Source organism: Dioscorea cayenensis, chromosome 11 (assembly GCF_009730915.1).
Source record: "Dioscorea cayenensis subsp. rotundata cultivar TDr96_F1 chromosome 11, TDr96_F1_v2_PseudoChromosome.rev07_lg8_w22 25.fasta, whole genome shotgun sequence".
NCBI classification, from domain to species: domain Eukaryota; kingdom Viridiplantae; phylum Streptophyta; class Magnoliopsida; order Dioscoreales; family Dioscoreaceae; genus Dioscorea; species Dioscorea cayenensis.
The window spans coordinates 4,087,514-4,113,279 of record NC_052481.1 but is presented as its reverse complement, the minus strand read 5'-3'; the positions used below and the strand labels follow the sequence as shown (position 1 = coordinate 4,113,279).

General features: G+C 33.4%; 2 protein-coding genes and 1 non-coding gene across 4 annotated transcripts; 1 reads left to right on the top strand and 2 right to left on the bottom strand.

Annotated features, from left to right (window-relative positions):
• Positions 1-1,612: 1,612 nt before the first annotated feature.
• Positions 1,613-1,699, bottom strand: TRNAM-CAU. The gene is given in 2 exon segments: positions 1,613-1,648; positions 1,662-1,699. It is a non-coding gene; the product is annotated as a tRNA-Met (tRNA).
• Positions 1,700-2,002: 303 nt separating this feature from the next.
• LOC120271530 lies at positions 2,003-2,353 on the bottom strand. The gene has a single exon (XM_039278220.1). The coding sequence runs from the start codon at positions 2,351-2,353 to the stop codon at positions 2,003-2,005; it is 351 nt and encodes a 116-aa protein (XP_039134154.1).
• Positions 2,354-19,496: 17,143 nt separating this feature from the next.
• On the top strand, positions 19,497-23,601 carry LOC120272560 (probable ADP-ribosylation factor GTPase-activating protein AGD8). Of its 2 annotated transcripts, none has more exons than XM_039279414.1 (7): positions 19,497-19,660; positions 19,786-19,904; positions 20,727-21,171; positions 21,260-21,517; positions 22,505-22,630; positions 22,855-22,956; positions 23,151-23,601. In XM_039279414.1, exons 1-7 carry the CDS (start codon positions 19,604-19,606, stop codon positions 23,256-23,258), a joined length of 1,215 nt encoding a protein of 404 aa, XP_039135348.1. In that variant the 5' UTR covers positions 19,497-19,603; the 3' UTR covers positions 23,259-23,601. The 2 variants fall into 2 exon arrangements, with proteins under 2 accessions (XP_039135348.1, XP_039135349.1); XM_039279415.1 differs by lacking the exon at positions 19,497-19,660 and adding an exon at positions 20,226-20,304.
• The last annotated feature ends 2,165 nt before the right edge of the window (positions 23,602-25,766 follow it).

Sequence of the window (25,766 nt, the reverse complement as noted above, 5' to 3'; positions counted from 1 at the left end):
AGCTCTTCACTTTTGTTGTACTTACTTTTTCTATAAAGAAGATGTAGTTTATCCACCATTTCAATAATTTGTTTTTTTTTATATTATCATTAAAAAATAAATTATTTTTTAATAAAATTATTATAAAAATAATGTTATTTGTAGTAACTAGTTTTGCCAAGAGTTTGTAGTTTTGCACAAATAGCGTTAGAATATAGAAGCACTAGTGACCAATAAAGTTAAAATTATTCGTCTTGACCCATAAAATAAAAAAAAAATTCATTTTACTCTATTATAATATATATGGTGTTTTAATATGCTAGGAAAGTGTATATTAGTATGCAGATATGATTGCATGAGGATAATAAAAATGTAAACAATTTTTTTATAATTCTAACATAAATTTCTTTGTAAATTATAATGCTTATTTGTGTAAAAGAAGATTAATGAGTATTTAGGCTGGCTAAATAATTGTAGTGTTTATAAGATTATTTTTTTCATTTTATTAAAAAATATAAAAAAAAAATGTATTCCATTTATCTTGCAGTGAGAATACAACTTTGGTTAGATATGAGCTTTGACTTCAGAGTCGTACAAAGATAAGTATTACTAAACCCTAAACCCTATAAAATAGAGACAATGACTAATAAATTCATTAGCATTTCATTCACTTTCTACATCAAACTTCCAGTGTTTGAATTCAACCGTAATCTTCCCATATTTTTTTATTTCATAATAAATAAATAAATAAACTTTGGCATTTTATCTACTCTTTAAAATCTATATGGAGCCATTTATTTATTTATTTAATAAAAGATTAAGAGTTTGAATCTCCTACCACTCAAATTTGTTTGTTCATCTTTGTTAAAAAAAGTTTATAGATTTATTTTTCATACTCATTTTTACATCATATCAAATTCATTTAAATAAAACTATAAAATTATGTACCAAATAATAGAATTATTTATAAAATAGAGACAATGACTAATAAATTCATTAGCATTTCAGTCTCTTTCTACATCAAACCTCTAGTGTTTGAATTCAACCGTAATCTTCCCATATTTTTATTATTTCATAATAAATAAATAAATAAACTTTGGCATTTTATCACCTCTTGAAAATCTATATGGAGCCATTTATTTATTTAATAAAAGATTAAGAGTTTGAATCTCCTACCACTCAAATTTTTTTGTTCATCTTTGTTAAAAAAAGTTTATAGATTTATTTTTCATACTCATTTTTACATCATATCAAATTCATTTAAATAAAAATATAAAATTATGTACCAAATAATAGAATTATTTAATACATTCATTGAAAGTATATGATGAAATGATTTTAAAAAAAAGCGTTTATAGATTTATTTTTCATACACATTTTTAAGTCACATCAAATTCATTTAAATAAAAATATAAAATTATGTACCAAAATAATAGAATTATTTAATACATTCATTGAAAGTATATGATGAAATGAAAAAAAAAAGCGTTTATAGATTTATTTTTCATACTCATTTTTAAATCATATCAAATTCATTTAAATAAAAATATAAAATTATGTACCAAATAATAGAATTATTTAATACATTCATTGAAAGTATATGATGAAAATGAAATGATTAAAAAAACAATTTTGGGGTGAGAGAGGCTCGAACTCTCGACCTCAGGATAACTCAAGGTAGCTATGAGACCTACGCGCTAGCCAACTGCGCCACCACCCCTTGTTGAATTTGTAACTCTATTGAATTCTATTTATTCCCTAATATAAATTCTCATTATCTCTACACAGCAATATTCAATAATACCCAAAAAAATCAATGAAAATTTTCTCAAAAGAAAAAAAAAAATCAATGTGAATTAGACCCAAACAAAATAACAACAATAAGGCCCATAATAAATAAAATAAATAAATAAATAAATATACAAAAGATAAACCAACAATCACCATAAACCAATCCCAAACCATATATAATTAATTAAGTTACATATATATATAATATATATATATATATATATAAATGGATTCATCCTCTCCTTTCCCTCCCAAGCTGTGATGCATGCACCGGCGAAGTTTGCCGGTTGCGAAGGTCCTCAAAGCTCCAGTCCCTGCGCATGCCACCACTGCGGAGCAGCACCGGTTCACCGGCGGTGCTGCTAACCTTGCGGTGGTGGGCCTTGATAACAGACTCAGGGGCCGGGCCAATGGGCCCGCTCTTGCTCAAATGGGCATAGGGAGGTGTGATGCTCCGCGGTGACCATGCACCGCCGCCGCCGCTTCCACAGCATTGGCCGAAGCTGAGGTTGAGGTCAAGCTCTGGCTCTCTCTCGGAGCTTGACCGGCTGAGTGGGCGGCAAGTGATGCATGAGAGACTCATGATGATGGGCTCTGAGGGACGTTCTTTGTGGTTTGCATGCAAGGGAGGAAGAAGGAGGAACAAGGAGGAGGAGTTGGTTTGATTGTGGGTTTGGAGAGGAAGAGGAGTTGGAATGGGATAACTGTTTTTTATTTTTGTTTTAATTTTTTTTTTAAATTTTTGTTGAAATTTATTAATTTATTATTATTATTTTTATTTTTTTATTTTTGGGATGTAGAAATTAATGGTTTGGGGAGGTTCTTGGACCAAGTCATTTCTTGCTAATTTTGGGTTTGCTTTGAGTTGGATTTAGTGAAATATAGTAGTGTATGTTCAAATATGGAGTATGTGTAGATTTGTTGTGGAATAATTAGAAGATTTAAATAAAGCAAAAGGCAAAAATAAGAACACACAAGAATTTATGTAGTTTGATTAGTGTGATCTAGGTTCACGGGCACAAATTTTTTTTTTTTATTTTTTTTAATTGATATAAATAGCATTGAAAACCCTAAAATAAGAGGTAGACGCTAGTGGTAATAAAATGATTTGTCTCAAATTTTTACTAAAATCAATAGAAGCAATTGATTTTATTTTCATTGTAGATTCAAGAGCACACACGTAAAAATTGGAGGAGCCTAAAAAAATAAAAAATCCGTTAAAATTTCAAAAAGTAATAATAAATATTACAAAAATAGAGCCTAAAAAGCGTGATTATATTAATTATATGTATATTATACTTCATCAAACTACATTGCAAGAAACAGATATTGACAAAGTGAAAGCATATAAACACTTGAATCCTTTATATTTATTATTGCAACTCAAGAATACATAGGAACGAGACTTCAAAAAATAAAAATAAAAAATAGTATTAGTTGATGTCGATGTATACCGACAATTTTATTATCGTTGCATGAGTCTCATTTTACTTGTAAGTATACACGTGCCACTAGGGTTACCACCTGCTAGACATGTCAACAACTACATAAGCATTTAATATTAACATCATCATTAATTAATTTTAAAAAAAATATAAACACGGAATGTTATGTAAGCACCGTATTAGCTATATTCTTATAAACCAAATTGAACTTGGTCATAATGCATATGTTGTGAAACAGACTTATAAGGCACCAAATGAATTGAATGGTAACCAAACTCATGTGCTGGGGAAAAGAATGGTGCTGAGCGGTAAAGGGAAGGATAAAGAAGAAGGCTCTCCGCTGGTGCTCCGGTGATCTTTCCCCGGCGATATGCAGTGGGAGGGATAAATTTCCTATATATCTTACTATTTCCAGTTGTAATTTCTCTTGATCTACAACTCTACGATATTAGTTTGTTGATTTGAAGCTGTTTGGTAAATTTTGCTTGGAATTTTGCTCAAATTTATTCTGATAAATTGTTTGAAGAACTTTATTTGATGAAATAAGTGACGCAACGGATACCCAGTTTTAATCCAAGAACTCACTTAAAATTAAGCAAACAAAAACATAAAAATTTCAATTTATTAATCCTCTTTCACAACACCCTAAAACAAATATTTATAGACGGCTAGACTGAGGATAAACTAATAAATAAAGCTAAAATAATTATAAAATATTAGATAATTAGATAAAATTAAATAACTAATAAAACTAAAATAATTATAAAATACTAAAATAATTTAAAATTCTAAAATCTTTAGACATTATGCTGCGTTAATAAGTTACATATCTTGCATTACTTTACAATTGTGATACAAATCATTACATACTTTTAATATACAAAGAGCAAAGTAGATTACACGGCACATTACAGAGGTCACTAGTGCACTTACACATTTTAAAAACAATTTCCACACAAAAATTATCTTTTAAACAATTTTATAATAAAGTCAAAAGTTTTATTTTTGAAATTAAAGTAATTATCATCATTAAAAAATTGTCAACTGAAAATATATTTAAATTTTTTAAAATTATTTATAGCCATTCAAGTTATCTTAAAAATTGTAATGTCAGTGATTCCAATGCTTACCGTCTATTTAATAGGTGTACTTTATACAAATAATATTATTTTTAAAATTTTATCTTCCTGATTTTAAGAACAAAACAAAAGTCTAAATTATATGATTATTTGTACATCTTAATGCAAGTATTGGTTGTGAGTTTTTCGTAATTTTTTTTTTTTAAAAGTACCACATTATATGATATATGTTGATGTGAGAGTAGGTTTGTATTATATATTATTTTAATAATGTCAGATAAGACATTTTACACACATTTTGTATTATTACAATTCAATCCTGGATTAGAATAAAATTAAAGTTAAATTCTCGGTTTTATGTATTAACGAAAAATGAATATAAAATTATAATATATATATATATATATATATATATATATATATATATAATACAAACCAAATAGTTTGCTTCAAATTAAAGTATTATCAAATATAAGACTAGTTTCTTGAATAATATATATAACTCTAGTTTGACTACTCATCATTATTATTATTATTATTATTATAATAGAATAATATAAAAAAACAGATGCTAAACATGTTTTATATCTATTACATTTATAATATTTTAAAAGATTAAAATTATATATATATATATATATAAAATTCTATACACATGTGGATTTAGAAAGTGGGTGTGGGCCAACGAACTCATGGGTTAGCGGTATGGTACGGGCCACTTAACATGAGACTTTTATTGCTATAGTTTAATTTCTCTTGATTATAATATGGTAGTAATATAGCCAACGACTTTCGGATCTATTGGTATATGGGTTACTGATAGAGCTCTCACCGAGTGGTGAGAGTTCGATTCTCGGTTGAGGCACATTTCTGGGAGTTATGAATAGTGATTGTATACGGGTGGTTTTCAGTCTACGTGGCTGCAGTCCCTCACTGCTCCACTCGAGACTTCATGCAGCGTCCCCCGAGGCTCTCAATGGGTTCACCCCGCTCCTCTTCCCAAAAAAAATGTGGTAGTAATATGTTTTTAGTATGAGCTCAAGTTGTAAACTGAGCCCTGTGTCTCTGGCTGAGGGCTTAGGATTAGATGATCAATCCTTGGCCCTAAACATACTCCTAACTAACTTTGTTTGTTGTATTTATCAAAAAGTGTAGTATGGCACAAATAGATATACAAGTAATAGTAATGGTCATTCATACACAATCCCAGGTGACCCTGTCGTTTTCATCTATTACTAAACAACTCATAATAAAACTTATTTAGAGGGGAAAACTGACAAAATTAAAATCCCATATTAATATTTTCATAATATATAGATCATAAAATATCATGATATTCACATGGGTAGTGTTTGGTTAGACGTAATTATAAATGTAGAGGAAAATATATAGATTTGAAAATATAGTAATTGCAAAATTTGATGTTTGATTAGATGTAACTAAAAATGTTGTATTACAAAATTTTGTGTTTGTTGTGAAAGATTTATCAAGGTTTTAAAAACCGGACAGGCTGCCGGTTCCCGGTTGAACCGGTTGAATCAGCCGCCTGTCCGGTTTATTCATATAGCTTGAACCGGGTTTTAATTGAACCGGTTATAAACCGGTTTTAGACCGGGAACCGGTGAACCGGTTCGACCGGACTGACCGGTTTTAAATAAAAATTATTTGATTTCTCTCTGATTTTTCCTTTACAAGTTAAAACAAACAAACCCTAAACCAGTCTCTCATGGATTCATCCCAACCTCACCGTCTTCTTCCGCCATGGCCGCCCTCATGAACATCGTAGTGAAGTACGGCCCGTGAGAATTCACCGGCGGGAAGAGACCAGGATCCCCTCCGGCGGTAACGAGAACTGAAGCGAAGCGGTGGCGGCGATTATGGAAGGCTTAGCGTGGTGGAGAAGCCACTCGATCGTCTCGCCGTCCGTTCGGTGGCCGAGCTCGCGGGTGAGATGAAAAATCCTCGCAGCGAATAGCGCCGGCATGCGCACTCTCCAGCCTTGCCCATTCACCTTCGCATACCAATCTTTTGTTGGTTCTCCTTGCCCGTTCATTATCTCTTGATTTAATCATTTGTTAAATATTTATTTTTAGGTTATATTTATATATGTGGAATTCATGAATGTGTTGTGAGATTTACTTTTGGATTTTTATTTTATTAAAAAAAAGGAAAATGAAAACAGAGACGTTCGCTTAATCATTTGATTCTTTTATTTGGCTTAGGCTTAATGTTTTGGATGCTCTTTAATTGCTAATAACAATGATTACAAATGCAAGCCAATGTTTGAGAAAAATTATTTTGTTTGGCATAATATTTTTCTCCATTTGTTTTCTGATTTTTCTGGATTTTTTTATAATTTTATGAATTTTTTATTTTATGCATTTAAAAAAATTAAAAAAAAAGAAATTATTAAACCGGCCGGTTGAACCGGTTGGACCAGTTGAACCGCGAATCAGTTAGCCAACCGGTTCGTCAACCGGTCCGTTATTAAATTCTTGGGATTTATAAATAAGTAATTGCTAATATTAAGAGATGCGGGCACTTAAGGTGAGATTACCCCCAAACACCTGATTTTTGTATACCAATTTTTTTTAAAATTATTTTTTTATTTTTTATGGCAATGGAGATTATTTTTTTAATGTAATTATTATATTAATCAATTTAAATATTAAATTTTCATTAAATTAATTTCTACATTATTGTTATATTTTTAAATTTATTATTTTTAATTGTTACTATATTGATGTAATTGTTATTAACATTTAATTGGTTAAAAAAAATTTATTATTAATTCTAGTTTCGACTTTTACTAATAGTGTTTTATTTGTTTACCAGAAAATAGGTCTAAAGGGCAAAACTATTTTCATTAAATAGCCTTATTTATTATTTTTAGATAATATTAAATTTTCATTATTAAATTTTCATTATTAAATTTTTCACTAAGTAGATTTTATTATATAAAATTTTCAATATTAAATAGCCTTACTTAATATTTTCATTCAATATGTACAAAAGCATCAATATATGCAAACATTTTACAATTCAATGGTAACTTGTTCTTGTGCCTTGTGCTCACCGTTAATGGAAAAAAGCTAGCATCATTATAAATGAATGGAAAACATATTGTTCACACAGTTAAACACATCCTCAAGAATTATCAGGGCTTTAAATGAGCCGAGCCGGGCCGAGTTTTGCTTTGTTCAACCTTGACTTGTTACTATTTTAATTGAGCTCAAGCTCTAGCTGAGCTTCCTTCAAGCTTCATTTGTTAGACTCAAGCTTGGCTAATTATTATTTTAATCGAGCTCGAGCTCTAATTGAGCTTATTTCGAGCTTCATGCTTGAGCTTAACTTGTTAAGAAAATTCGAAGCTTAGACTTGACTCGTTAGCTTGATTAAGTCTTGATTATTTTTTATTTTTTTATTTAGTAAAAGGTCATTTAAAGCTTATTTAATGAATCATTATCAAGCGTGACTCAACTTAATTTGATATTGAGGATCATTTTAGGAAAAGAATCATTTAAACTTGTTTATAAAATCAGTAAGGCTTGAGTTCAAGCTTGTTAAAATCTTCATTAAATAAGTTAATAAATAATTGTCAATTGTTAGAGAGTCGAAAGATGGCTTCCATTGGAGAACCCCCTCCACCCCCCCTTCATGGGCAGGCATTGCCAGTGCCGTTCACAAACATCCGGTTGCCTCGACACTGATGGATGAGACAATCCTAGCAAGGCTCAAAGCCACTGTGTCCGACATAGTGCGGGTGGATGTAGAGACGAAACAGAGGGCTCATATGCGCTTCCAACTCGCCCTTTATGGTAAATTTTTCAGAAAGTCACCTCCTTTTGAGATGGTGAAGACTATCTTATTGGGTCTCTAGAAATCCTTAGGGATTATTCATATATCGGACATGCCAAATGGGTATCTCCTAATCCGCTGTGAGACTAATTCAACCAAACAACAGCTACTTTTGCTGGCCCATGGACAGTCAATGGTCTCACTTTACAGTTGTTTCCATGTTAGCCATATTTTAAGCCAGCTTACATCAAATTAACAAGGGCGATGGTATGGCTTCAGCTTCACAACCTTCTGATCAAATTGTGGGACGGTGAATCTCTAGAAACTATCAGTGAACCCATTGGTAAACTTTGAAAAGTTGATGAGTACACTTCTTCTCTGTCAAGAGTTCGTTTTAATAGAGTTTGCTTAGAAATAGATCTAGCCCGGCTATTGAAAAGGGGCTTCTAGTTAGAGGATGGAGATACCAAGGTGTTTCTAGTGATCTTATATGAAAGATTACCAACTTTTTGTTACATATGTGGATTCATCTGTCATGGAGCTACCAGTTGCAGCCCCGACCTGGAAGCTCACTGTAGGGCCAGATAATGGAGGAAGCTTCAGTTGGAGGCAACCTACCAAACATTTCTAGGTCAAATCCGAAGGGATCATAGGTCAGGCTAGTAGCAGCTCAGTCAGTTGAGGCTCTAGCTCAGAGAGAGGTAAAAGAGGTTAACCAGGAAACGGAGTTTGGCTCCTTGATGCTCGCCACCCGCCGAAGAAACAAGGGAAAGGGTCGCAAAGGTGCTGGGTTCTCTTCAGCACGTGCATTAAGCGGGTAGGGATGATGTTTTCCCGGCTGTTCGGTTGACTCGTGATGAGGCTAATCCCACCATTGATTTAGATGCTCAACACGTGGAGGGCAAAGGAAGAGTGGGTGGGACGCTTGGAGGCACTTGGTCTCGCGGTGGAGCGCGTGGTGGCCTGTCACACCATTCTTCTGGCAGTTCGAGACCTTTTACTTTTCCCAATAAAGCCGTACTTGACCTTAGTACTAATGTTCCTTCTTTTTCACAGGCTCAAGGGAAGGCACATTTGATGGAATCTCAAGAATCCAAGGCCCATCCAAACAAGACAAAAAAGGGAAGAAAGTTTTAATTGAGGCCTCAAGTTTTGTTGCTGGTCAGATGCTCGCCACTGTTTCTTCTTAGAAAAAGAAGATTGCAAGAGGGTCGGTTACTTCTCCCGCAGAGCAAAAGTCTTCTCTAAAGCTTCTTATGGGTATAGATGACCCGCCGGAGAATCTCGAGACTAACATCGTCAAGCACTAACGGGTTGTTGACAAACTAGAAGTTATTCTTTCCGAAGACGAAGAGGGCTCAGATTTCTCAGAGGATTCTATGGAAGAATCTGAGGACTCTGATGAAGATATTAAAATGAATGATAAAATAGAAGACTCCACCACCCTCGGCAAATTTAGGAGGGAATTAGGAAGGAATCTTTAGCCTAAAAAGGAAGCACGTTGCAGTTTATTTCTCAGAAGAAGGGAAGACATGGGGACAGTGATGATGGGATCGACCCTATTTGGATATCTCGTCCTCAACTTCCCTCTATTTAATTCCTTGTTTTTGGCTCCTCTTTTGTTGCTATATTTTGAGCTTTTATGTGGACTGATTATTTGATAATTTTGATGCTAATATCAGGAAAGCTTTATATTCTTGGGTGGAATTGCAGGGGATCAACAAGCAAAGATAAGCTCAATAGGTTAAAGAGGCTTATGAAAGAAAATATACTTGATATCATTGCCCTGGTGGAGACCAAAGTAGATGATGAGATGGTTTCCCATCTTTGCAGTAAATTTGCTAAGTTTTGGAATTGGGTTGCAATTCCGGCGGAAGGCTATTTTGGAGGGATTATTATTTTTTTGGCTCAAACACTTAGGAAGGATATCTCCGGTGGCCCATTCTTGTCGTGCCATTCATTTAATTTTTTCTTTTTCTATAGATGATCCTTAGATCATTTCAGTGGTTTATAATGCCCAACACATCCAATTGCACCAAAAACTTTGGAAAGAATTATCGTAAATTTCAAAACTTTATTTTAATTGGATTTTGCTGGGCGATTTCAACGCAATTACCTCGTCTGCTGATCACAAAGGAAATAATTTTAATTACTATACCAGAAAGGTTTATTATTTTTATAATTTTATCTCTGGCAACTCTCTTCTTAATGTCAGTTTTTCTGTAGTGACTTTCTCTTGGTGTAATGGTCAGCGTGGTCTTGCGAGACGTTGGGCCTGTCTTGATAGATTCTTGGTTAATGATAACTGGTTAACTTATTCTACTACCATCCATCCCAAGTATTTACCTAATATTTTTTCTGACCATTCTCCTATGTTAATCAGTATTGCTAAAGCGAATATTGCCTCTCGTAGAATTTTTCCCTTTGAAAATTATTGGTTGGAGCATGCTAGTTACATTTTTGAAATCCATAAAGCCCTTTCGTAATGCTCATTCTAATCCAATGCATGCTTTCTATCATGTTTTGGCTCAGGTTAGGAGAGGAGTCTGTTCTATTAGACAATATGGTCCGGGTGCTCTTGATCAGGAAATTAAAAACATTGAAGTTCAACTCCAGGCTCTAGAGGTCAGTGATAGGTTAAGCTCTAATTTAGACTCAGATCTTTTCAGAAGCTTATAGAATACATATAGAGCTTTGTTGAGACAAAATCACAGTAGATGGGTTTAAAGATCTAGATTAAAATGGATTATGGGTGGGGATATGAATTCTTCCTTCTTTCATAGAAGTGTAAGGATTCGTAGACATCATAATTCCATTACAAATATTTTTGATAATAATGACAGGTTCTCTAATGATTTTCAGCAAATAGAAACTATTTTTCCGGACCATTTCTCTATTCTTTGGAGGAACTCTGATTCCAGGTCTCTTGACTTGGTTTTGGAGTCTCTCCCCAATGATCTGCCTACTATTTCTAATTCTCAAAAGATTTTTTTCAGTAGGTCAGTTACTAGAGATGAGATTTTCACTACTCTTCTCTCCTTACCTGAGGGGAAGTCTCCTGGTTAAGATGGTATGAATATGGAGTTTTACAAAAATTTTTTGGAAAGATATTGAGAATCATTTAGTGCCAACCATTAATTATTTCTTTGACAATGCTGTGATGCCTAGAGCCTGGGGAATAACCTATATGAGCACCCTAAATTTGCTTCTGATTTTCACCCAGTTTCTCTTTGTAATGTGGCTTATAAGATTGTTACTAAGATTCTTGCCAATCGTATTAAGGAAGTGATTGATAACTTGGTTGGAAAAGAGCAGTGTGGGTTTATGCCTTGTCGTTCTCCTGTTGATAATATTATAGCAGTTCAAGAAATGATTCATTCTATCAATCAGGAGAGGACCATCCCCCCAGGATGTTAGTCAAAGTGGATATTAAAAAGGACTACGACTCTCTTAATTGGGATATTATTATGGCCACTTTAATCAAAATGAATTTTCCTAGCATCTGGGTTCCTATGTTAGATACTGTCATGAAGCTACTTTTTTCTCTCTCCTTATCAATGGGAACCCTTCTAGATGGTTTCACCCCTCGAGGGGAGTTAGATAAGGAGATCCGCTTTCTCCTTATATCTTTATTTTAGTGGCTGAGAACCTTATTGCTATTTTGAATCATGCTAGAACGTACTCTTGGGCTCATTGCTAGTTTCTCAAACAATTTGATTTATAATTTCAAACACCTTATGTATCCTGATGATCTTATTCTTGTCACGACAACTTCTAGAAAGTCTGCCAGAAATATTTGCTTATGTTTAAACCTTTATGATCAAATTTCTGGTAAGATTCCCAATCAAAACAAATCGGAGGTCTATTTTCCAAGTTGGTATAACAGACGAGTTTCCGCTAGAATTTGCTATATATTAAATTTTAAACAAGGCAAAATGCCTTTCACTTATTTAGGGGTTCTTATCTCTCTCAAGCATCTAGCCATTTCCCATTTCAATTTCATGATAAACCGTCTTAATGCGGCTGTTGTAGATTGGGGCAAGGCTAAGATGTCTAAAGCTGGTAAAGCTGTCATTATTAATAGTATCCTGATGGCCACTCCTACTTATTATCTTTCTGTCTACCCCATTCTTGATTCTGTTCTCTCTAGGATTTCTCAGATCTCTACGAAATTCTTGTGGGAAAACTATGATAAAGGTAATGGTATGCCTATGGTAAATTGGAATACCATCACCTTTTGTAAATTGATATCCTTTACATGAAATATGGTGATCATAATTTTTGGTCTAATAAAGCTTCTTCAAATTGCTCAGATTTCTTTAAAGGTTTATGCTTAAATATTGATGTTTTAAAACCTTTCTTGTGGATCAATTGTCTTAATCCTACAATTACTTCTTTCCTTTTCCACCCTTGGATGTTTGAAATACCCATTGCTTACAAACCTGTTTATTTAAATATGGATGTCAATGTTGACAATTTTCAAATTGATAGCCTATTAGTCAATACTACTTGGAATTTGGACGCTCTCAATATGATGTTTGGCACTAATTTTAATTCTCTTATTACCTGCCATGGGAAGACTAATAATGATGAAGTCAATCACTGGGTTTGGTTTCATGAGTTTAAAGGTAACAAGCTTTCTTCCAATGTCTATAAGTTTTTAAATAGCAAGCACCTGGAGGATCAGGAGTGGTGTGGTTGATCAAATATTTGGAAACTTAATGTCGCTCCTAGAACAAAATCTTCCATCTGGCTTTTGATTCAAGGTAAGATTAAGACTTATGATTATTTATACCATTTATATCTTGGTACTCCAGATTTCTGTGTGTTTTGTGATCTTGTCTTGGAAACTAGTGATCATCTCTTTAGACAGTGTTATATAAGCAACCAAATTTGGAAGAAGGTGGAGGACCTTTCTGATATTAAGATTATTTTAGTGGATCGTATTGCCTGGTGTGATTGTATCTTTAGACAGAAGAACCTAGATGTGATTCAAACTGCCAATTTGGCAGTGCAACATGTCAAAGAGTTTCTATGTGTTTTGGAAACTATAAAATGCAGAATTACCTCATGCAAAACAGACTAAAACCCGGCTATATGGGTATTTTTACTACAGTTGCTTGGAATGTTGCAACAAGTAAGGGTGGTCTAGGTTTTATTTTCATTGATTCTAATGCTAATGTATGTTGTGTAGGATCTTACCCAAGTTGTATAGAAGGAAAAATGGAAATGGAAATGAGAGCTTTAAACTTGACTTTGCTCCAATTCAAAGATTCAAGGGAGAAATGCTCTAACATTTATATCAGTTTTGATGAACTTTGGAAGGTTCTTCATCTTTCGGAGGACCTTGTTCAATGGCGCCAAAAATATTTTGGATGATATTCGGCTGCTTCTGCATTAATTGAATCAACCTCAAATTCAAAATTGGAACAGAATCGCTACAGCTTTGGCTGGTCATGGGATCCGATCGACTTATCTTTCTTTCTCTTTTTCATAAGGGCTTGGAGAAATCAAAGTTGCTTATGAAGCTGATCAATCAAGTTGGTTTTCTTTTTTAAGTTTTTGTCTTTTGTTCTTTTTCTCTGATTTTGCTATTTGTAGTTCTTGAGATGTTATTTCTGTCCTTAGAGTTATCTATTTTTGGTGTTGTTGCATTTTGTTTTTTTGTATGTCCTTTTGCTTTGTTTAATAATAATTAGCTACTTTGGTAGCTCTTTTCCAAAAAAAAAAAAGTTAACAAATAATTACAATAATAACAAAATAAACATTGGGATGTAACTATGTATAATTTGTTTTTGTAATATTGTTAACGATCTAGTAAATAAGATTGCTCATTACACTATAAATGAATATATTAATTATTGTTGCAAATAAAATTGTAAATGATACTATAAACTAGTCTTTTAATGATTCTTATAAACAAGTTTTTAATTATGCAATAAACAAGCCGAGCTTGGTGGTGTTCAAGCTTGGCTCGCTTATCTTACAAGTTCAATAATTAAGCTTGTGAATCACTCATTTAGCTAAATGAACTAGCCGAGCCAAGCTTTTAACGAACGCATTGGTCCATTTACAGCCTATATGTGACTCAAGTAATAATAATAATAATAATAATAATAATAATAATAATGACAACACCGACATGGTCACATATACACCTTAATATACATGTATATATATATATATATATTAATGTAATATATATATATATATATATATATAAATGAGCTCACAATCAATCTTATAAACGAGCTTGTTCACGAGTTGTGTTCGTGAGTTGTGTTCGCTAGCTAAAATAGACTGAGCTTTTGGTTGCTCAAGCTTGGCTCATTTATTAATCAAGCTTGAAAATGAAGCTTAAGCTTGGCTCGTTTACAATATGAGTTGAACCTGAACGAGCCCTTATCGAGCCGAACACCAAGCCTCTCACAAACGGCTCAGCTCAAATACACATCTAATTATATACAACATCCATTCACTTTCAAAAACATTAGAAGTGGGAGGAAAGTGACATGAAGATGGCTGCATTTGGGAGAAAGATCTCCTCACCAAGGACTGATGATAGTTCTAGTTTCAATGCTTCATACTCAACATGTCCCAGAAGCAAGACAAACTAAAAAAAGAAACATAATCAAATAATAAACATAATCAAAATAAAAAAAAAAATAATCCAAAGCAATAGACCAACTAAAAAACAATTTTAATAAGCCATAATAATTATAAAATACTTCATTACTAACAACCACATGCATAAGATGATCACAAGGCTAAATCTAACAAGGCATAAGATAAACTAATCAACAAAGTTAGTTGCTTACTAACAATCACAAGGTTAAATCAACAAGGCTTAAGACATAAACCAAGGTTGAACCAATTCATTATTCATAGTCACCAACATAAACTAAATTAAAATAATAAACCATTCCAACATTGCAAGCCATCAATAAGTCCAAAGTAATATGCAGAAATTAGCTTCTAGTGTGTCTAATTTTGCCCTCAAGACCCTCCTCCTTAGTTAGCCACTGATTCAAAAAAATCTTCTGCCCAATACATTCTGAGCTCTTCATCCTTCACTAAAAAAGATATAGCTTTCATTTCATTAGTACAAGTCACTTGAAAATAAATACTGATAATAAATACATGATCCTTTCCTTTAAATACATTATTTGTTAAACAAAATAAAGTTTGGCATTTATATCATTAGATATATAAAGTTCCGAGAGTTGCGAAGGAAGTTTCAGACTCATATTGTTCATGGGTTGAGAACAGGAGTTGAACTCTATGAGGTCGAATCTCCCGTTGTTCCTCAGTAGCTCAGTAGAGTTGTTGGTTGTTAACTGATTGGTTGTAGGTTCGAATCCTACCTAGGGAGATTTGATTAATTTCTAATTAAAGAATGAAGAATTAAATTAAAGGGCTTGCTTTGACCTTAAGGAGTAGGTAACCCATTCCATTCCTTCTATTGCATTCTATCTCATCATATCCCATTATGTTCTACGATATTTGAGAATTCATGAAAAATCATATATATATAGATATATATCAATCAACACAGATTTTTTCTAAACTATCTACTTACAACCTCTCCAATTTTTCATGATTCAGTAAACCTAATCAATTGATTGTTCTTTCAGATAGATGTAGCATAGATTGCTACATAATAAGAGAATCATATTAAGATTTCACAATAATTAGAAATTAATGAATAGATAGTTCAAGATGTTCATCCAAACCTACAACTCTTTGCTTAACCATACAAACAAGGAAAGTATATCACAATAACAAATCAAAATAAACACATATAGCACGATTTTTAGCAGAAATATGTACAAAAAAAATGATTTTGGGAGAAAAATATACCAATAAGCATGAAAAAGGCCAGATCTACAAAGATCTCAGTGTGGATATCTAAAACATCAGAAAAATTAGTTACCTTAAGCTGAAAAACAAGAAATATGAAGGAAAACTTCAAGGCTTAGTAAAGATCTAATTCACTGTTGAAGATCTGCAAAGAAGAATGCATAAAATCAAAACAAATATAATTAGATCTAGAAAAACTAGAAAAATTAGAGTAAGAACAAAAAAATCTAAGAAAAATCTTGAGGAAGGTGTATCCAATTACTAGAACTTAATAGAGGATGATGAAGATGCTTTCTTGCAAGGATTTTGCCAATACGATCACAAAATGAGATGCTGCTCTCCTGTAGAAATCTAATTGTGCAAATAGAGGATAGAGATGATGCTTTCGTACAAGATCTTCAAGTGTAACAATCCTTGATGCATGAGTGGAGCACCCACAGGAAATCTCCTGGAAGAGTGAAGGACGATGCTCTTTCATGGGAGATCAATTGGAGTGAACGAAGAGAATGATACTCTTGCGTGGGAGATCTGGCAATGTGAGCGGAGGACGACAACAAGTCTCATGAGAAGCTAGAAAGAACGCCTGCCCTGAGGTTGATTTTCGCAAATTTGGTTTTACGTCCAATTTGGGTGTAAAACCAAATACACCCAAATGAGGACTATAGTGTAAATCCAGTTATATCAGGGTTTACAAATACACCCAAACAAACAAAGGATTTGTTAAAGTAAAGTAACTTCATTTTGATGGGTTTTGCACTAAATTATATAGACTTTCTTTAACTCAAGGTGCATGAAATGTGAATTATTTTTAACCAAATTTACTCCTAGCTAATCTTATTGTTATTCCATTGTAGGAAAGAAAGAGAATGATTTGAAGGAAAAACATATAGAAAGCACAAAATTTGAGAAGATAAGAGCAAAGTTTCAATAAAGAAGGAACAAGCAAAACAAAAAATCTAGCACCTAGGCACTAGCATGCAACATTTAGGCGCTACAGCATAAAGAGGTGAAAAACAGAAACTATAGCGCTTAGGCGCTACAGTCTTTGGCGCCTAGGTGCTACCCCAATTTCAAGTTATAAAAGAAGTTAGGGTTTGAGATGAAGGGGAGAAGAATTTCGGAGATCAAAAGGTCAGGAGCAAAGATTCAGCTCGGATTTATCGTCAAGCTTTAGTATTTAGTTTTTCTTTGTTTATTTGATTATAAACCTTGTTAATATGTCAAGTTTTGCAATTATTATGTTCTAAATACCTTTTTATAGGGCTTCGATGTAGCCTGACTGTGAAAACCTAGATTTATGTTTGTTTAATTTAATTGATGCTTGTTTCAAGACTATATTGGCTATTTTAATCTATGCTTAATGCTTGTGATTGCTTGATCACAAATTGCATGGTTAGTAATTTGATTTGAGACCAAGAGGTGATAATTGAATTAAGTCTTAGTTGAAATATCGTACAATCATCATAAGATAGAGATATTTATGAGATTGTATGCATCATTATAAATTTCTAAAGCTTAATAAGTTCCATAGGTTCATAGTTTTCTCAAAGATGATGTTAACTTATCTAATGGAATATGCTATTGATGCTTGAGAAAGATCAATATGTAATTTAGGAAAATTTGATGACAACATAAGAAAAAAAACATTGATTAATTAAACTAGATGATCTGGGTGGAATTAGTCTAGGTAAACTCGGAAACCTTAGAATCTCTTGACATTGATTCCCTCTCATCTAACTATCTATCTCTAGTCCTTGAATTAGATTTTTTAAATTAAATCTCTTCAATATCATTAATCAAATAGAATTAGGGTTAGTAATTTCGGTAATTAATAAACTCAATCCTCATGGGACCAGGGACAGAACCATGACTCGATGGTAGGAGGGGTTAAAGCTTAAAGGCAAAACATAAAAAAAATAAAAAAATAAAAAAATAAAAAAAATCCAACAAAATAATTATTTTAAATGAAGAATAATGTGCTAATATAATCAAAATTTGAGTAGACATATTAAAAATACATGCACTAAGGAAGATTTGAACTTGGGTGGGTTAGGATCACATGCTTTATAGGTAGACCCACTAATCACTTAAGCATAACCACATTATACACTTTTATGTGTCTAAATAGTTTATTTTACATTAATTTAAGTATAGAAAAAACTAAACCATAAAATCTTATATTGCCTGAAAAATGGTGTCTCCCGTGCGGAGGGGATGGTTACGCCCTACATGGGACGATACTTTCTTATCAATTATCATTATATTACTTGTTTGTGATAGCGTATACTTGTGTTGTAAAAATCACCCAACACATGTACAAGTAAAACCAAATACTTCCAAACAAACACTCTCTTGGATTCATTTTCATTTATTAATAAATAACTAATATAAATTTTTTAATGCCTGTAAAGTGCCAAAAGTTAAAAACAGTTAAGAAATACACAACTAAATATATGCAAACAGTATCTACCGATAAATTTTGAAAAAGCATGATAATAGATTTATAACTTTTTTTTAATTTTTTTAATATTTTTTTTCAAAATATGTTTTATAAATCTTAAATTTGAAAAAATGATTATTATTATTATTTTTTAAAAAATGATAGACCACCGAGAAATACAGACAAACAATAGACAAACAATAGGGGACAAAGAGGACATAATAGAGAAGCCCACTAGTAGTGGAACAACAACAAACAAAAGAAAACATAAAATAACACCCTAAGAGAATCATAGGGAGGGGATGAAGGGGCACGCTGGGTGGACTACCTCCCTAACTAAATGTCGACTCCTCAGTATTGCTTATACTGGTGGAAAATCTAAGAACTCTAGGGTATGCTTAGCATTTGTAGTTGAATCTTTTAACCTGGCCTTCTTAATATCAAGGGGTTATAATAATCTATGACAGAAACACGTGAATAATTTTAATAATAATGTATGACCACAAAGTAAAATTTTGATAAAAAGTTTTTTTTTTTTCTTTTTCTTTTTTCTATTATATGAACTCATCAATTCCCCTAGTGAAAATTGTTAGGGATGAGGGTATCCTTGTTGGGCATGGAGAAAGAAATCAAATGAGATACCGAAAGGCTTATTGCCCAATAATATTGATCCATTGAGAAAAACGAACATGAGAAATTTAAGAGATTTTGAGTTTGAGTCTCGGTGGATGCAATGATGGTAACAAGTGCTTGGTTGTGGGTGCGAGGTTATTGTTTAAACCCCGTGTTGTACAGTGAGGGCATGTGCTGAATAATCAATTCTTTTCCATGGTTGTATGAGAAAAAAATAAAAAAAGTTAATTAAACTAAAAAATAATGATTAAAAAGTAAATCTTTCAAAATATGGGGACTTTTCAGAAAAGTAACACTCTGAGAAGGCCAGTTTCGGTAGATTGAAATTCAAGATGGACACCTAGAGATAATTTTGAGAAAAAAAATAAAAATCACACATTCAAGAGCATTAATAAAGGAATACAAAACTTTCAAGGGGTATATACGCAAATATTTATAACACCAACCGTTGGTTAGTAAATGAAAGTGAATGCGAGATTTCATCGAACACCTCTCGGTCTCGGGCATTATATCTCTTTCTTCTTCCCAAATCCTTCTCCTCCATCTCTTTCTCTCTCGAGAGATCTCTCGCGTCGACGATGGCTCCCGACAAGAACGCTGTCTTCAAGAAGCTCAAATCCAGGTCCGAGAACAAGGTGATGGTTTCCTCTCCTTCTCCATCTTGATCTGGTTGCTGTGATTTTGAGGTTTCGGTGTGTTTTTTTTTTTTTGTTTGGTGTGATTTGAATGCCATTGTGTTTGATTTTGATCTGTGTTTTAGGTTTGCTTCGATTGCAATGCGAAGAACCCTACGTGGGCGTCGGTGACGTACGGGATCTTTCTCTGCCTTGACTGCTCGGCTGTCCACCGTGGCCTTGGCGTTCATATCAGCTTCGTCAGGTTCAGATCTTTTTGTTTTTGGACTAAATTTTTGTGATTTTGTCTGAACTAGGCTTGTGATTGGATTGCTATGATGACAATGATGAACAATCGAAAATGGATGTGAATGATTGTGGAAGTTGTTTATATGACTCTCGTCTTAATTCAAATTGGGGATTCATGAATTGGTTTCTGATAAAATTTTAGGTGATCTGTAAATTTAGTAAAGATGCTTTGTTTTGTGAGTAATTTTTGTTTGGTTTTAGCTAATTGGAAGGCTGGTTATGGAGATCCTTAATTTTGGAGCATCAAAAGAGCCTTTTTCTTGTTCTCTGGTTGCAGACGCAATGTAGATCTGTGGAAATAACGATGTTGATGTCAAAATGGATACTGATTGGTGTTTGTGGCCCGTGAAACTCCTGTATGTACATATATCACAAAACATGACAAAGATTTACTATTATGGTACTGAATTGTTTATAGACAGTGCAGGCTAGAGAATCTTTGTGATAGATTTGTTGCATGAGGTTCCATACTGGATTATTTTTATAAGAGGGCATGGCTGCATGTGGTTGACCTTAAAATTTACTGTATATCTTTTAAGAAAGCCATTTGTTTGGGCCACCCTTTGCGTTTATTGTCATTTTCCTTCTAATGAAATGCCTTATCTCTTATAGATGAAATGTTTATATGCTTGCCACATCAATTCTGCAGCTTGATCAGATATAATTATTTTGTTAATCCCGTTAGTGAATAAACTCGCTGGTTTCTGAAATATTTCCATGACAAGTTAATTTTGAATTTTTTTAGGTTCTAATTTAACTGCTTGGTTATTACTTCCAGGTCTACAAATCTAGATTCATGGAGTCCCGAGCAGCTGAAGATGATGGCATTTGGTGGAAACAACCGTGCACAGGTTTTCTTTAAGCAGCATGGGTGGACAGATGGTGGAAAAATTGAGGCAAAATATACATCTAGAGCTGCTGAGTTGTACAGGCAGATGCTTTCCAAAGAAGTTGCTAGAGCTGCTTCAGATGACTCTGTATTTCCTTCATCACCTGTTGCATCTCAGTCACCACGTGCTGCAGATGACTTTCCTGATTTAAAGCTTCCGAATTCAGTGATAGACCATTTAAGTGGAAAGCATGAAGTCCTGGAACCTTCCAATCCCCCTTCACCTAGAGCTCCTATCCGTTCAGCAGTTTTGGGTTCTGCTAAAAAGTCTGTTGGTGGAAAGAAGATCGGAAGTAAGACTGGGGGGCTTGGTGTCCGAAAGCTTACGACAAAGGTCATTCTTTGGAATTATGTTTAGACACAGTGCACATTATTACTGATTCTAGATACCAATCTTCTTTTACAAATTTTATCTGATGCAGCCAAATGAAAGTCTCTATGAGCAGAAGCCTGAAGAGCCGACTCCAGTTGCTACTTCATCATCTGATTCCAATACAAGATCTGCTTCATCGTTGCCTTCCAGGTTTGAATATGTGGAGAGCATACAATCTGGTGGGACTGGACCTGGTGGAGGGCAAGTGATTAATCATGTTGCTCCACCAAAGGCCTCAAGTTTCTTTGCAGACTTTGGCATGGACTATGGGTTTGAAAAAAAATCTAGTTCAACTCCAAAAGTTCAGGTGAATGATGGTGCTTTTATAAGATTTGACTTTAATGGTTTTCTTAGAAATTAAAAAAAAGGCTAGTATTCAGGTCGCTGAGCTTTCCATATGCCTGGTTTGTTGTAGCTGTATTGATCATAGTGAAAGACACTGTTAAGTTAATAATTTATGTGATCAAGGTTGATTGAGTTCTTAATTTCTTTTAAAACAATTTTATATGATTAGTCCACATCTCTATTTGTTCTGTTCTTTCACTTCTATGTGCATATTTGTCGTATTATCTAATTCAGCAATAATCTGTTTTTAGTTGTTCTTTTGATTTTCCACCTTGATTGTTTCTTTCATGCCTTTCATCTCGCTGTCTTCCTCATAGAGGTCTTCTTTTCTAATTTGCTGAATGAAGGCATGGGCTATCATTTGTAAAATTATCATTATATTGCTGTTTTGGAAGCCATTAACAGAAACCTTTCTTTCCTTTGTTATCCAGTAACACATGCACTTTCTTGTGCAGTTATTTTAATGATTTGCTCTTTTTCATCAAATCATAGCTTTATACATCACTGGTTGTAATTTTACTTTGCTCTTGAGTTGCCAATGACTTGCATTTCAAAGAATGAGAAATGATGATTAGGAAGAACTGTGTTTATGATTAAAGGCTTCAAGGATCAATTCTTTTTACTTGTTGTATTTACTGAATAACATCAAGATCCGTATATTTGGAGGAAAAATGAAATTGGGTTTTTACACTAACAAGCTAGGTGGATCTGAATCACTGAATATCTTCCATTGTCAATACAGTCAATGCATTAGATGAACCTCGAATGTTTACTTTCAAAGGAACTTCTCTCCATTTTTTACTTTTCTGAACTGGATTCATACTATTTATCTCTTGCCCATGCATCTGCATCATTTTGAAGTTCCTAGATATTGTAGTTCAATCTTTTATTAGGATTTAGTTTCCAACCTAGATTTGAGAATATCTCAATATTGTCTTGTGTTCTTCAGATCCAGGAAGGTAATGAAGCAAGGCAGAAGTTTTCAAATGCTAAGTCTATTTCATCAGCCCAATTTTTTGGAGATCAGGTTAAAGACAGTGACAGGGAGGCAAAGGTTTCCTTGCAGAAGTTTTCAGTATGTACTTTACCTTATTATGATGTTACTTACAATGTCTACAATCTTTTAGTTTGTCTGGTTCACTTCTTGAACCTTTTTTTCTGTTTCATTTTTGTTTGTGTTACTTAAATTGGGAATGGTAGGGCCAGATCACATTAACTTGTCTCTTCTTTCTGTCCTTTGTAACTAATGGAGGAGTGTTTGTTATAGCCAGCTCATTTTCTACATTTTTCCTTATCCAGAATTCATCAGCCATATCAAGTGCTGATTTTTTTGGACATGATGGGGATGATTCTGAGTTTGACCTGACTGCAACTGATCTCATCAATCGAATCTCTCTCCAGGTACTCTGCAATACTACCTTATTTTACATCACCTTTATATCCTTTGAGGTTTATCCTTGTTATAAGATCATACAGTGGCATTAGAATGTTTGATGTTTAATTACTAACTATCAATCTATTATTATAGTTATGCAGCTTATGCTTTATTCTCTTGCTAAAGCTATGTTTCAATACTTGCCTTAATTGCCTTTCAGGCTTCACATGACTTATCCTCTCTTAAAGACATTGCTGGCGAAACTGGGAAAAAGCTGACTTCTTTTGCATCCAGTCTTATGAATGATCTTCAGGACAGAGTCCTTTGAGCGGTGCACTTAAGTTACCTTTTATATATGTTCAAACGGCAACTGCTTGTTAGGCAGATGATCTTTAGAGGATACGTTCTTTTACGTAGAGTATGCTCCATATTGCACTTCAGATACCAATAAATGCAAGGTCTCCCTGTTGTGATGCATAATAGATGACATTTTTGCTTGAGAAAATTGTAAGATTTTGGAGGCATTAGTTCCTTGAAATTGTTTTGTATTTGTTAGTATGTATTTGGAGATTTATTTTAAACATTCTTTTGTGTGCAATAAAATGCACATCAAATCATTCTAGCAACCCTGTATTTTCTACTAAAATAATGAATACATTCTCTCTTCTCTAGATGTTGTATTAGAGTGCAAAATATTTAGTATTGACAGCATAACTTGGTGAATCCTTTTTTAATTTTCTATTTTGAAGTGGAGGCACTTGTCTCTCCTAAGTCTTGTTGGTGACCACACCAGAGTTCATATCTATTGAATGTGAATAGCATTGATGGTGAGTTTTTGAACCTGATATTTCTTTGTATTATATCCAAAGTTCCATCTGTTACAATTGTGAGTGTACTTGAATTCATTTTGGTTCCTTGAATGTTATCAACTTTCTTTGGCTGTCTTTCAATGATATTTTATACTCAATCTGATATTGTAAATTTTTCTCTACCTTCCAACTGATTAGAGTATCACCCTTCACTGTGAAATTACCATTGGCATGTCATATATCCTTAGGACATATATTGAATTGTTTTATCATTCGAGTGTGTCCGAACTTTACCTTTCAATGAAATGAAATTGAAGAGATAAGATGGCTACTAGTTTCTGATCCCATCTTGTATCAAGATGACCAATATGTTTACCAAAGAATGATGAGCATCATTATTCAGTAATTTTGTTCAGATCTTCTGATGCTTGTCATAAACGAAATGCTAGTTTGTATGTCTTTCATGAATCTTTTATTTAGAGAATTCTTATCTTGCTTTCCGTTACTCAAACCTCGCAGGATATTGATACACTGTTAGGTGACGTTTGGTTAGGGGTGATATTAGATTACTCTAGAACATGTCATTATCTCATTTGATTGCTTAGGGTGAGAATATTATATTCCCAAAATCTGACAATGTGACTATTAAGTTATTAACTCAATAGGTGTCATGTTTCGATTCACGGCCGATCACGCAACAACCACTGCAGTACTTTGTAGTGGTGGACACAAGTCCTGACCCTGAAGCACTGCAAGACTGCTCGGTATCCTGTCCTTAAAATGATCTCCAAAGTACTCAAAAACCAATATTAAGTAATATGATAATGTGAAAGACATAAAAGCATTTATAACTTAATATTGTACAATAATACAAAAGAAAAAAAAAATTTTTCAGGAAAATTCTAAGAAAACAACAATTTAAGTGGATCTATCCTAATATTGGCTGAACATCACTGGTCTTAAACACGACAATCTTAGAATCCCGCACATGGAGAGATAGAAGAAGAGAGGCTGAGTAACTCGGCTACTCAGTGAGTGGGGTGAAAATAAGTAAAAAAAATCATAAACGCTTTCAACCCTGAAAAGAATCGATTATACTTTTTCAAAATATGAGCATACCACAATGTGTATGTATGAAAGACTGTGAATAAACATTTGAGCATGATACGATGTATGTATATATGAAAATATATCAACATAAGTTTCCAGTGCAAATCTTTATAAACGACTCTCAATATCCTTATTGAAAAACATAAGTTTGGTGAAACCATTCAAAATCGAAACACAACATTAATCCCTAGCAAGAGATATAGAGCTCAAAATTGTATATATATCTAGAAAATAGAGTTCAAGGCCCGTGTACAAAATGTAATCTTTGGGCTAGCCAACAAAATCATCCTTAAACTTAGTTGTGGCCGCGACCAAATTAGGAACCACTAAGGTTGTTTTGTTCTAGTTTAGCAAAATATTTACCCTCCTTAGAATAGGCTTATAAGATTTCTTATGCCATGCCCACAGTGTCTCAGAATCCAATGGGGGACCCTCCCACTACACTCTCAAGTTCTTTACACGCATCCTGAAAAAGTACAATCAACTGGTCCTTCACGCCGCCTCTTTATAGCCTGGATCGTGAGGACCTCCATTGCAGTCGGCAGACCATAGCCCACATTCACCAAGATAACATTAAATCAAAATATCAATGACATTAAGTAACATGAAAAGTATACTTATTCATTTGACTAAATACTTTCGAAATCTCAAAGATGCCAAAGGATGTGCATATAATTCTTTCAGCCATTTTAGTAAAACCTTAGGCCAACTCCTAAATCAAATTACACAGATCATTACTTTGAAAGCATTTTCAATATACATATATATATATGTATATGTCGATGATGAAAGAAATAAAAGACTTTCATAGTAAAAATCCCATTTGGGCCATAAATAATGCTTAAGGTATTTGAACAAGATTAAAACATGTTATGAATCTTTAGTGTAGAAGTCAACAAAGTAATGCCAAAATAATT